The sequence below is a fragment of the Acipenser ruthenus genome, chromosome 13 (assembly GCF_902713425.1).
Source record: "Acipenser ruthenus chromosome 13, fAciRut3.2 maternal haplotype, whole genome shotgun sequence".
In the NCBI taxonomy this organism is placed as follows: Eukaryota; Metazoa; Chordata; class Actinopteri; order Acipenseriformes; family Acipenseridae; genus Acipenser; species Acipenser ruthenus.
Genome location: NC_081201.1, coordinates 8281747 through 8296359, shown reverse-complemented (window position 1 = coordinate 8296359; position 14613 = coordinate 8281747). Strand labels below are relative to the sequence as shown.

Sequence of the window (14613 nt, the reverse complement as noted above, 5' to 3'; positions counted from 1 at the left end):
TTCAGCAGGTTTTAATCCAGCATAGCAGCCAGATAAAAATCGCTCCGGATTTTATTTGAGCAGTACCACTCGACGTCAAAGCAGGACTAATGGTATTGGCAAAATGCCTTGTGTGCCGCACCACGCCTGTCTGTTCCGGGCTTAAGCATACCATAATTAATTTCCTGTGGCACCATTTTAATACACTCGAGTGCATGCCAGGATTGAGTGAATCTTGTCATCGTTTAAATATAAAATTAGTCTCGGAACCACATTATGTAGCACAGCACTCAAACTGAAGGACTTGTGAATGGGAAGTTTATTAAAAAATAATAATAATAGTAACTTTCTGACGTTTCAATGGATAGAAAGTTACTTGTATCTACTGTCAAAGTATGTTCCAGTATCACAGAAGTGCTGTACCACCTGTGTGCTAAATATGCTTTCACATCTCAAAATACACTTTCTAGACATTCTTCTGCTACAGACAACAACAATACAACAACAAAAGAAATCTGTCAGTTTTGACAGAGTACTCCAGAAATTCAGGATAGCTGCAAACCCATGAATAAAGCGAAGTACGATACTATAAGCAGTGATAGCTACAGACCTGTTATTAATAAAAGAGAATTTAAATGTGTTATTATTATTGTTATTAAAATGGCAATGAGTAAACGAAACTGATAATTGTGAATGCAGTAAAGTGAGTAATAAACTGACTCCATTGTGATTTAGCAGTTGGTTCAAACAATTTGACAAATGCTGGATTGTAAATAAATATAAAACTATAAAATGGATCCAGAAATAGAAAAACAGAGTTTTTCTGCTGGGTTGTTTTTTTTGGATGATGATGATGATGATAATAATAATAATAATAGCATCAGTAATAAAACAAACTTAAATGAGATGAATACAGTAATTGTATCATTTAAACGCTGTAATTGTGGGGAGGTGGGGACATGAAAGCATATAAGCCTACATCAGTGCGGACAGAGCTGAGACAAGCTGCTGCTGTGAGAGTGCAAGACTGTTTGTTTTTTTTGGGGTGGCTCAGGTTAACAGGGACCAGGAATAATCGTCCCAGTAAACGTGGATTTGAGTACCTGCAAATTGTGTGTGTCTCCTTCCTTCAATTTCCACTGTACGCTACCATAGGATCAACCTGCTTTAATACTACCATAGAATCAACCCATGCCATCTACAGAACGTCATGTCACATATACATTTTAAATAAAATAAAATAAATATTTTTACTTTTTTTTTTTTTTTTTGGACGCTTCTTGCGCCTCCCCTGTTGAGAACCACTGGGTAAATGTGATGGATTAGCTACTACAACACTTCCTATTAGCTGCTCATGTATAGTTTACTTTGAGTCTTTGAAGATTCTGATCAATGTGAATTAAAGATTGTTAAATGATAAGCTTGGTTTCTTCTCACCCAAACTAAGCTGTATTAATAACAGTCAAAGTTATGGAGGCTTTGAGTAAATTATTGATGCTCATAACATCCTGAATGTGTCTAAGACTTTTGGACAGCAGTGTGTGTGTGTATATATTATATATATATATCTATATATATATAGATATATATATATATATATATATATATAGATATATATATATATATATATATATATATATATATATATATATATATATATATATATATATATTTATTTGTTTCATATTGGTGGACCTCAACTTACAATGCCTAGAAGTAACAAGAGTTGAATACAGGGAGGCTTTGGGACCAGGTTCCCTCCAAGGACAAGGCTCAGTGTGAAATTTGAAAATTAAATCTGAAAGTCAGAATGCAGGGTGCAAAATACAAAGTACCCCTTATGATTTTTCTATCATCTTCAACTTCCTTGTTAAAAATTGATCAAACCCATGAGTTATGAATATCAAACGCTATCAACATTAATTCGATTGAAACATCAAGGTCCATGGCATTGAGAAACTGTCATGCAGAGAAACGGGATTCTGTTGCTGAGAATCCTGTGAATGTTCTATTATCTTAGCATACTATTGCCTGATAAGAATAAGAAATCAGCCTGAACAACATTACGGAAAAAAGGGCAATTTAACTCAACAACTGCTTGATGGCTTTTGATTTGATTATTTTTTTTCTTTACCTTTTTGCTTTACTTTTTAAACACAGAACAGCAGTTTTTTTTTTTATTTTAATGTCTGAAATACATGTCCCAGGATCATATTTTGGACCTTTTACCTACATCAAGGAACAAAAAAAAAAACAAATAGTGGACAACATTTTAACTTAATTATTTGACATGTATATGGTGCACAATGTGGATGGTAAATGTTTTAGCAAAGATGCATGATCTTATGAAAATTGGCTCAATTTCTGTCAACAGATTTTTGCCAAACAGCATAGCTTACCCAATTATACATTTAAATGTTGATATGTCCACGACTCTACTTCAGTCAGCAAAGCTCTCCATGGGGATCCTTAACCTTGAAGAGAACGTTTCTGCAGGATATGAGATTTATTCAGTTAAGACGTGGAACATATAGTTGCGAAAACCTAATTATTTCATAATAAGGAGATATGAAGTTTTGACTGCCAGGGAAATATACTTCAGAATGCAATTTCTTACTCTGGCTATGTAGGAGATTATAAATCACTGTGTTCAGTTTACTCGTTGTCATAGCTTATTTTGTTAAAAACTTTTTTTTTATTTTTTTAAACATTTTGATGCATGCTGTGAAAAATACATTAATAAAAAAATAAAAAGAATAATAGTACGTTGTCCTTTTCCTAAAATAATAGTGACAAACCATATACTGCAATTTTATGATTAACCTTTTTGTAACTGAATTTTTTTGTAACCTGGTTATTGGGGTTAAAAAACGTGCTTGCGAGAGACCCTTTCCTTTTGGGATTAGGGTGCCAGTTTACTTTGTTACCTATATGTAGGGGTCTACTTAAATCACGGTAAATTTACATATTTTTCACGGGTAGGTTGCAGAATAAACATTAAATTTAAACATTAAATAAACCTGAGTAGACAATATTTCAGAACACTATAAAGCCTAAAATAGTGGTGATTGCTTCCTTACTAAAACAGAGCGCTGTCATTTGTTAAAGGCAAGCATGCAGCATCCCCCTGCAGTTGCTGCAGGCATTCTCTGTCTGGTGTGGACTTGCCCATACATTGAGACTGCACGTTATGCATCCACTGAATTGGTTGGAAGTGTAAGGCAAAGCTTTGCCAAGTTATACAGAAACAGTCTGGCATACTTTAATAAAGGCAATATATGCAGCACGTTCGTTGTCATGTTATTTGTCCCATCCAATAATTTATTTTATTAGTACCGAGTCAAAACAAAGAAAATGTGCCTATTCAGGTCTATAATTCCAACCGCATTTAAAAAGTAAGCAGCAGGTTGTTTGAAGCGAGGTGGCTGCTAGATCGTACCTGTAGTACTGATTTAACTTGGCTACAACCGACAGGAATACTTTTTGTCTGCACTGACTTTCCAGTTTGTTTCTGGAAGCTGTTTATTTTACGTTCTGTTCAGCAGTCTCTGTAGTAGCCTTTAGTTTAATGTGTGATTCTGAAGCTAAATAGCGATCGATCGTATTTTCTCCAAAGACACATTACAAGATGTGCAAAACAATACATAGTTTGCATTGCTTGCATTGTGCAGTAGTTCATATAAACACATTTCTTTTTTTTTTTCTCTCCGTACTTGTCTGGTATGCATTGGCCCCTATAAGAGGTGAATTTCACGGCGACCCCTCACAATTCCAGTGAAATCGCTATTTATGGAGAACCCTACCTATATGATGTAATGTGGTGTCCGAAGAGTTAAAAAGGGAAAGGGACAAAGGTGTTATGTGGTTGTCATATGCTGTGCTATCAGTTCTTTGATTGATTTTGTGGGGTGAAGTTTAGTTATCAAGAGCATATTTGTCGGTGCAAATGTGGTTGAAACTGTCTGTATCGAGAGAAAAAAATAAAAATTCCCTGGAAGTGCTGGTGAATTTTGAGTAACCCAATTTACGAGGGTAAATCCTATTTTGAAAGCTATTGCTGCAATGATCAAAAGATTGCTTGGTTTTATTAGTAAAAATTCTCAAAGAAAGATGAATAGATATCTATTTCCTCTTTTTTCATATGAGGGCTCTGTTTCATTAGCCTGCCCTCACTGGGTTTAATTATTGCCTTAAAAAAAAAAAAAAAACTCTCTCAGGCTGCTCCTCAAAAAGCCAATGGAGGCTGTCTGAGTTCAAACACACCTCCCAAGCACCAGAGAGCTGCCTTTACTGCATACATAAATCATTCAAGTAGCCAGCAGTTTGAGCACAATCAATAGTTCTGCAGTGCTTCAGTCTGCACATCATATATTCCACACCAGGATTGACCCAGGGTTGTATACACAGTATTATATTAAAGCAAGCATCCAGGTTTTCTGTTCCATTCTGGGGGAAACTTGGGTTGATCAATCATTCATCCCTTTTTGCACATTCCATCCGTCAGTCTAGGCCACAGTGCATTTGGAAGTTAATAGCAATAATATGATGTCCTGCCCTCCAGAGGATAGAAGCCTATGTCCTATCAGGCTGGTGCAATCACACAATTTTCCTATTGTGTACTTAGCTTGAATTTATTGACTGAATCTGATAGTGGAGGGCCCTCTTCTGTTTAAACAGTCAGGACTAAATCCCTGGCATTGCAGCTTGCTAAATGTAATCCAATCTCGGTTTGACGGTCAGCTCGGAAACACACTGTCCCTTCACTGTATCTTGGTACTGTAGTGTATAGGGGAAACCTAAAATGATTTATTCAGCATCCTCAACCTGAGAATACAAACCTTCTGGTTTACAAGAAAATGTTTCTTTTCTTTGCAAACATCCTTTCGTTAGGCTAGGAATTCTGCGTTCAGGAGATACTGTACATTAACTCAAGGGCAGCACCAGCTTGAGCATGTTTCTTGAAAACTTTTGTTACGATCTTTGGGATTTACTAAGCATAACGTTTACACTGCATCCAGGATTTATTATTATTATTATTATGTATTTCTTAGCAGACGCCCTTATCCAGGGCGACTTACAATTGTTACAAGATATCACATCATTTTTTTACACATTATTTTCACATACAATTACCCATTATACAGCTGGGTTTTAACTGGAGCAATCTAGGTAAAGTAGCTTGCTCAAGGGTACAGCAGCAGCGTCCCCCACCTGGGATTGAACCCACGACCCTCCGGTCAAGAGTCCACAGCCCTAACCACTACTCCACACTGTTTTTAACACGCCAGTACTGTACTTTATTTGACATGTTCTATGCTCTTTAAGGGCACTCTATAGACACAATCTACAGGTAAGAGAATCTGACATTAAGACATGTATTATGCATGTCACTTGAGAATGATGGCTTAGGGCAACTCATTTAATTGTTTACTGAAAGAATGGTACACAATCTCAAGACACTAGCCCTGTAGATACTAAAGAGTGTTGAATGCTACACCTGCTAATAATGTTTCTTATTTAGGAACACAGCCCCATGTGGCTCAGGGACTGTTCACTCGGGATTCTAATTAGATCTGCTATTGTCTGAGTCAGTTTATCCTTTAGAATGCATTGATTAAACAATGTTGAAATATTAATCCTTAACTATACTAACACGAAATCCTTAGTCTCTGTAGTTGGAAGTCTTCAGTTCCTTTACGGGAACTATATTGCAATCTACCGAAACATATACGCTACTGGTATATATTTCAATATATATATACAATACTGCAAAGACATTTTGTTTCTGAAACCTACTGTTATCATTAGTCATAAAGGACTAAGGGCCTCATTCACTAAACAACGGTAACGTGATTTGCAGGCAGTAAGCCTCTTTACTGCGTGCTTTGTATGGAAAAAAACGTGTGGAAAAACTACAACGTTTAAGTCATTTAAATATAATGAATAATGTTAATGACTGGAATTGTATGCAAATTACATCACAAAATACCGCGAGGGAGTTTATTTGATATGCAAACCATATTCACCTAAGGGCGCTAACCAAACTAGGTGCCTCAGCTGTGTTAAAAGTACTGCTTATTGAAACCAGGTGGTGTCACAGAACCAGCAGAAGAGCTGCACAGGAGAGCGAGAAGAAGAGTCAAGGAGAGACTATTTTGGACAAGGCAAACGTTACTAGGGCTGTGTGAGGAGGAGGCAATAACTAGATAATGATTGAGCACAGAGATCATACTAACCTTATAAGTTATATGTAGGGCCCCGGAAAATTGACAATATCATGACTTTCACAGAAATTGTGTATTTGACTGCCGACCGTGAAAAATATGCATTTTATTTTCCTTACAGTATTTTACATTACTCTTCACTTCCCCTGTTCATTTCATACTTACAGTGGCTGTACACGGTCCGGTGTCAATGACGTGCATTTGGTTACTACGGCAACAGGGTTAAACAAATACTGGCGTTATGATTGGTGAAGTTCTCATACTGTACAATGACGTAACATGCGAGTCAGAGGCGGGGCGTTTAAAATGGTTGTTTAGAGATTGACGATTTATTAGCTTGCAGTGTATGACTAACATAAAAAATGCAGACAGCTGACAAGTCAAAAAAAGCTACATTCATTTCAACAGAAGATTGCGTTCAGAGCTACGAAAAGGGGACGTTGCATGCAGATGGTGGATTTTGTTTTGCTTAACTTGTAATCTTGAACCTACTGCTTACTTAGTAGATACACTGCATCTTGACTCTGTTAACCACACAACAGTAGTAGGTCAGGCTGTCATTAAGATGCTTGTGAAGAATGGCATTGATTTCAACTGTGTGTCTGCCTTTTGTAATAGACAATGCAAGAATGTATGCAGTTTGGCGATTACTATAACAGCAATGCAAAAATGTAATTACTCTCTGTATAATAATTTGGGGGTATGAGTAAATTTACAACACCAGCCTTTTCATATTGAATGCAAGGATAAAACCACGCATAGTTACTGAACATTGAATGAATGAGGTTCTGGGTCATGTGTATCATAACATCCAAAACTGTTGGTTTCCACTAGTATTTTAAGCATGTTTGCTGAGGCTGTGTAGGTTATTCTTTAGCAAACAGGGAGCCAAAAGATGACAAATGCATATCTCAACTCAAGCACTAGTGTCTTGCTTCCATCTAAATAATTCACATTGGCAATTCCCAAAACTATTCTAGTCTCCATCACAAGTCAACTACTCAAAGGACTCTAACAGGACCACAGGAACGAAGGGGGGGGGCTTGGTGACTTTCCCGAGAGGGGGCGAGAGGTTTCTAAAGTAAACCTAGAGCAATTTAAAATGTGACTTTCTTAAACTTACAAAAAATAAATACGACCTTTATAAGTAAATTCATTAACAACAAAACAAGATACACCAATATAAATCAGTCCATTTTTCCTCCACTATGTAATTCAATTGCCTAAGGCAGGTCTCTCTATGAAAACAGCTGTAAAATATGGAGGCCAGGTGGAACTGTGTTTATGCCTGCTCAATATTATTGATGTGTACTGCATAATGGATCACCAGTCATCTGTTCTAAAACACAACACTAAAAACTTTTGATGAGGAGTAAGACACTGCTTAAACTAAAAGCATTTATCATTGCAAAGTGAGGCCAAGAAAACATTAATACTGCTGGTTATGTAAATCACTGAGAAGAACTCTGACTTAGAAAAACACACACACACACAAACATGTGCTAAACTAGAACGGAACATCAATTAATTTACTGCATCATTGATTACTCTTTGTGTTTTTGCTTATGAATACCCCAACAGGAAGAATGAAAAAAATGTTTAATTGTAGCAATATGCTACTCATTTGCCCCAAGGACAGAATCCTCAACAGTTCCATGTTTTAAAAAAATAAATAAAAGGTACAAATCATGCGACAGTATTGTTAAATTGCTTCTCTGGTGTATATGGACTCTGTACTGATTGTGACTGACACGGATTCAGATATCTGTAGTAAATAAAAACAGGAGGAAGACAAACTTAAAATGGAACAAAGAGGCATCCATGGTTCACTAGCCTACCTTAGAAAGCAGTTCTGTGAGGTCCAAGGATGATCTCCCCAACAGTGTTCCTTTTTAGCTTTTTGAAGTGAGTGGCAGTAATACTCAGACAATCGTCCACTGTATGGTGCAGGGCTACAGTTATTAGCTTTGGATGGTTTAAATAAACTATTGGGATGTTATACGCAAACCCCACAGTAGATTACAGTTAATCCTACTTCTCACACAAAAAAACAGCTTTTATTTTGTTGAATACAACTCCCTCCACCATACTTAGATGTTTATTTTATGTTGTCACCCACCTTGTCCACCTGTTTGCCAGCAATTCAGATTGCAGTCCCTTCTAATCCTATGTATTTTAAAACAAATACTGTTTATAGCTCAATGAAGTGGCTGCCATCTAAAATGTTGAAACAATGTAATTGTTATGCCCTGGCAACAAAAGATACACAGCTTTGAAATACTGCATCCTATCAGCAACAAAATAATTCCATATATTTTTCCAAGCCGTGCACTAACATATTGGTCCCAAATATGTAGTTTTCAACGAAGAAAATATGTACTTATCTTCCTTTTAAAACATGATATCTGGTACTACACTAGGTTGAATACATCTGTTTGCTGACCTTGCTTTTAGAAAGTGTTGCCCTTTCATTGTTATGTCACCTGGGCAGTGGAATTGGCCCCACCCCTTTAGGGCCTTCTTTCCTGTTGGTAACCAACCAGCTGCTTCCTCTAATGATTGGCATGTTTTGCAGCCAGTAAGATGCTTGACCCCAAAGACAACGCTGAGGTAAAATGACCTAGGAAGTGAAGTAGGAACAGATTTCCTGGAAGACAAACTTTCTTATACCTGGTTAAGTACCAGATGTCACATTTTAAAATTAAAATATTAACAGCATGTGTTTCTTTCAAAACTGCACTTTTGAGACCTGTGGTATATCGTGAATGGAAGTGCACGATGTGAACATTTTACTTGTGTTACAAAAAAAAGCCTGCATAGAACTGGCATGTAGTGAACACCGTATTTGGCTGAAGATGGGAGTCTGAGATTTGAATATGATTAATTTTTATTTCAGTGGGCAATCGAGGCAAGTATTCACACTGTCCTAAAATGCCTATAGTGATCTATTCTATAGCCTTGGCCTATGTAGTTAATATACAAAGTTAAACAAATTATATAATTGTACAGTATGTTGAGGAAAGGGGAATACGTAAAATGAAAACCGTATCCTAATTTTAATAGTAAGCATTTTGTGTACAAAAAAAAGAAAAATCAGTTTTCCCAACATTACGGCAACGCTTGCTTTTCAGAAAGACACACATTTAAGTACTCCCCCCTTGCATCCTACGACATATTTTGCATTCAAAAATCGGAGCCGACACATCTTTTTTGCATATTGCTGTTTTGGTGATTTAATTAATATGTGTTAAAACTTTGTTGAGCAATATTATCCCTGAATTAAATAACATTATAAAGCAATCACTATATAATTCCATTTCGGAGAGGAAAGCTGTAAAAATGTAGAATAAATCCATATCGTATTGGTTTAAAAAGTTATATGAACAAATAAGTACATTTGTACAATGAAATGGCAGTCTACAGCACTATTTTACAAAATGCATAAACCTAGACAAAGATGCATTAAACACCTCCCTCCTACCTATAGGAAGAAGCCCTGCATTTATTAAACAAAGAAGCCCAATGACTAATGGATTATGGTTCTGAATTAGTATGTGATAAATTAATCAGTCTATGACTTGGTTTTGATTTTGTTAGAGAGAGAACACCTATGCATAACAATAGATAACAATAGGCATAGCCAGTTTATTATAAACAAGGTCTAAAGGCTACCTGATACAACATTCACAAATCCAGGTACATATGTATTTTGTTATGCAGCAAAACCAGCCAATCAATACTTTGCAACTAAGAAAACAACCAGTCCTATACCCTCCAATTTGGCATCAACCAATCAAAGTTGTTAATTTGACTGCAGCTCAGCATCTTTCAACAACAACAAACCGAGACGCGGACAACTAAAAATATATATCAGATATCTGGCACTGTCCAGATTAAACTATAAGCTAACAAGTAAAACGTTATTTGTTTATTAAAGTACTTAATTAGGTTAAACTTTTGTCCGCGTAAGGGTACCCAGTGAATCACTAAATGTAAAGGTAAATGTAGGGTGTTTTGTTTAAAGAAAATAATGAGAAAACTGTTTTCTTAAAGCAATAGTGCCTTGACTCAACGACGCATAACTCCAGTCGTGGTCAACTGCCACAGCCTTCATCGACTGGCACTATCGCTCATTTAGAAGCCTCAGGACCTTCATCCACCAATCAGGAAAATCCATTCCGGGGCACTAGCGCACAGTATATGACCACAGAATGTCTAGCTTTTAAAAACCGAAATTCTAATACAGTAAGACTAGCCCATGAATGCACCTGGAGTGCTATGTTTATTTTACTTATGAGGATGGAAAAATAATAGACAAACTCCTCAATAACCACAGGATTCTCTGAACATTCAGACAGTATATAGTTTCTTAATGTTTATTTTTTTTTAAATTCTTATAGCAGTGTTTGTTTGATTGAGCTTGTGAGTTTATTATCTTAACCTTTCCTTGGTTAGTAATCTGGCACTGGTGTGCTGTAGCGGACCAGTGTGGTCAATACAGAACCTTTCGCACGCAATACAATTAATTAGAACAAAACAGGCAGTCAGACAGTATTAGTTCTCATCTTGTATCAAGAGTATTTAGTCAGCATCCAACTCTGCAATGTTAAGGGTAAGCATACCTCTGATGTATCTCCACTGAAGCGTGAGTTTGATATCCTTTCTGTGGTTTATGTAATACGTTGCTGTCAAGTAACAATGGACTGAAGTATATAACTTAAAAAGAAAAGGTTCAAAGCAATAATAATAGATTCTGGCACTAGATTTCCTAAACCTCTGCTCCATTTGGCATCATTAAACTCAACAAGGTTGCGGTGACTGCGAAAGTGGACACTTATTGAACTTCTTTTGATTCCTGACCTCAGCGGAGAATTCAACAACTAGCTGTAAATTGTCCCTTTCATTTCCAATACTGTGCCGCTTTCTGCTCGAAAAAAAGTGTTTGCACTGCAGTTTTTAGTAATACATTGTGGAAAAGTCAATTTCACAACCAGCCAGCCCACAAATAGCCAGATTACTTTAAGCGTTGTGATGGTGAATGACTTCAGAGGTCAGCAAAGGTGTTAGATGTAAAACCTTCCAAACAATTGAACCCCCCTCTAGTAACCTTTGAATTATGTTTCAATCCAAAGTTATATTTCTTTTGCTGTTTTTCAAAATTGGATTAGTGTTTCCAAGATAAATTACCTGGTATAAATTACCATCACATGATGAATGCAGATTTCAAACTTAGGATTGATAGGAAAAACAGCATCTGGTTACTAAGCAGGCAAGAAGCCACCATTGCAAGAATTTTTTTTTTTTTCTAAAGCCCTGTTAGCTTTTAGGACATCTATAGACTAACGGCCTGTTAAGTTTATATTTATAAGTGTGTGGTAAACAGAGACAGGCATATAGCTGGACAGACAGCAAATCGAATAGCGTTAACAATCTTGGTGACATAAATAAATCTACTGTATACACGTACAAGAGATTATTGGAGCAACTTTATAAAACTGAATCATCTATTTTAAACCCTCTATTAGTGAATATAATAGATTAAGGTGATTTAATTAAAATACATAAATATAAAACAAACAAAAAACATAAAAATCAAAGAGCATTTAAAAGTTTCCACTTGAATATTCACAGTAAACACTAATTTCACCCGATAGTGCTGCAGTAATTAAGCATTCAGCCCCCGTAAAACAGCTTGGTTGCTATGATTTTATGACAAATGACCAAAAGCATATCAACCATAAAAACTCGGGCCTGTAAAATTCCCTGAAGCCCAGGAATCTCAATCAATCTGAAATACACAGCAACATTGATGATAGCAGTGTTCACTCACTCTGGGCTCTGCAGCAGCATCATGACAGCTAGTTTTCCACCATTAACTCTCAACATACAGAAAAAAAAAAAAAACAAAGGGCCAATTTATAGGACTGGACACCTTTAAGCATGAAGCAACGCTGCCAGCAACACCAGGAAGAAAATGAGGGTATCTTGTGAAACTTCAGAAACTTCTGAAGCTGACCCCACATATCTGTTTCTATTTACATGGGGCTTGTTATGTGGCCATGAAAACAAGGTAGTACAGTACAGGGTGTTGCTCAGAAGGTAACAAAAACACATATTGAATGGTGAAAGGTTGAAAAGGTTATTGGACTGATAGCAAGATGTCACAAATGTATGGCAGTTTTTTTGTCAACAGTTTTGTTATAATTTGAAGGGGAAATAAATGTTTACTTCATTAGCTTAAACTTTATTGGCTTATAATATATTTATAACTTCCTTTTAGTCATTCTATACAATGCTGTTTGTTCCGTTACAAAAAGAGCATTCTGTGAAAGTTTGGGTGTTTTAGAATGATGTATTATACAGGCTGTGAGTAATACCAAAATAGACTTTGTAAAATTATATAAAGTTTACAAATCAGTTTATAATTGGAACAAGTTATTTCAGTCTTATACCATAGGTATATAATACAATTAAAATGAAATGCTTTGAGAAAAAGCATGGCACTCCATCAACAAACACCTGGAATTGGCATCATATAACAACGAACATTAAAAAGTGCCACCTCTTTTAAATGAAACTTGATGCAAGTGATTTCGACAGCTGGATCCTTGCCTTCATTTAGATAAAGTTGTGGAGGCAGTGTAATTTCAAACACAGTGAAATTCAAACAGAAGAGGAAGTCCTGCATGTGCAAAACTAGTCCTGTTAAAAAAAAGTATCAAAACAAATTTAAAAATGTTATTCGACAAGATGTTTTTAAACACTTGTATAAAGCACAGCACCCACTTCTGCTGATGAGATCAATTTTTAGCTTACACAAGGCACTTCTTTAATTCCCATCTCCTCTCCTAAGCTTATGTATTAATTAGTCTACTTGATATGGAGGTATCTTTACAAGATGGGGTATAGCATCTCACTTTGGCAGGCCTGGATAAATTCATAATTTATAAATTAAAGTCCATTAAGTCAGATGTTCTGGTGGTCTCAAGCCTGGAGCAACCATTTTCTAGACATAAACAAAAAAAATAAAAATAAATACCACCTGGCTTTGAAAAGTCATTTGTTTTACATGGAATGTACTTCAAATCAAATGCACTGGAACCTATTTTCAGCAGTAATTACAATTATTTAATTTTTTTGCTTCATTAAAAAATAACCTTTGCTCTCATCCATTATTGCATGTAGATAAAAAAAACCCAAACATGTAGTGCTCTATTTAGCAATGTTTGCAAACCCTTAAGGCAATCACAAAACATTTTTGCGAACAGTTAGCGCACCAGAATCAGGCGCACGTGTGGGCAAACAAACTTTGCCTACATATGTGATTTAGCAACCATGTTTTAGTGCCCACTCGACAAGTCAGTGTTAGCACTGGACAGGGGCTGAACTTTAGGGGAGTGTCCTTATTAACATACAAATGTAGCGATTTGTATGTAAACCATCAACAGTGTTTGTGTTTGCGTTTCAGTTGACATGTGAAAACTGTGTGCAAATTATATAAATACTATAAATACTGGTGAAACTATCAGGGCAAAGAAAAGAGAGAGAAAAAAATAGAAACAAAAGAAATATGGAGGGCGCACTGGATTAATTTGATACTTTGTATTGTGATTTTGTAACAATTATGGATAAGGGTGTCTGCTAAGAAATTATTATTATTATTATTATTATTATTATTATTATTATTATTATTATTATTATTATTATTATTATTAATAATAATTTCTATGTGGCCAGATAAAGAGAGGAGGAGGAGGAGATGTTCCCAAATATTTAGAAGTCACCTGTCTTTTCTGAGCCTGTCTGACACACAATGTATGCAGCAATATCGCCTCAATAGGCAAACAATCGCTGACATCTGCCAACTCCTTCAGACTGACCTGGAAGGGGACATGCGGCGAGCACACTGTTTGCCTGTAGCACTAAAGTACATGCACCAACACAGAATAGGCACTTCTATGTAAATCGTAAGGGGACCTATTCTGTCAACGTGCAAGTAGTCTGTGATCTGTGATGCCAACAACTACATCACAAATGCGTATGCAAACTACTGTTGCTCCACTAATGACTTGTTCATCCTGACTAATTCGCAGGTGGCAGCTGCGTTTCAGCGGTCTGAGAGGCTGATAGAAGACAGCCGGTATCCACTGAAGTGGTGGAGTTCTGAAGTTCCAAAGTGTGCTGTACCGCATCCCTCAATCTTGGCAGAGCTCCTATATGTCTGGTAAACAGTGGAGGCCCTGTAAAGAGTTGTAGAAATGTGTTTGAAATTGCAATTACTACACTTTGTAATATGTTATATGTCATCTGGAATTTGAGTAAATGGTTTCAATGTTTTTACCCCAAATGTATTTGGTATTGGTGACACCAAAATAAATGTGCACATGTCATGAATGGGAGAAAGAGTGGA

The 14613-nt window shown here is 36.3% G+C and overlaps 1 protein-coding gene across 24 annotated transcripts in view; it reads right to left on the bottom strand.

Annotated features, from left to right (window-relative positions):
• Window positions 1-14613, bottom strand: part of LOC117418161 (RNA binding protein fox-1 homolog 1) — a 790080-nt gene that overhangs the window by 361859 nt on the left and 413608 nt on the right. Inside the window, exon 1 of one of the 24 annotated variants that reach the window (XM_059035616.1) lies at window positions 2379-2405. The exons of the other annotated variants lie outside the window; for them this stretch is intronic. Coding sequence (XP_058891599.1) covers window positions 2379-2390 — 12 coding nt within the window. The 5' untranslated portion in view covers window positions 2391-2405. Of the gene's footprint in view, window positions 1-2378; window positions 2406-14613 lie in introns of those variants that run through there. 24 annotated transcript variants of the gene reach the window in all.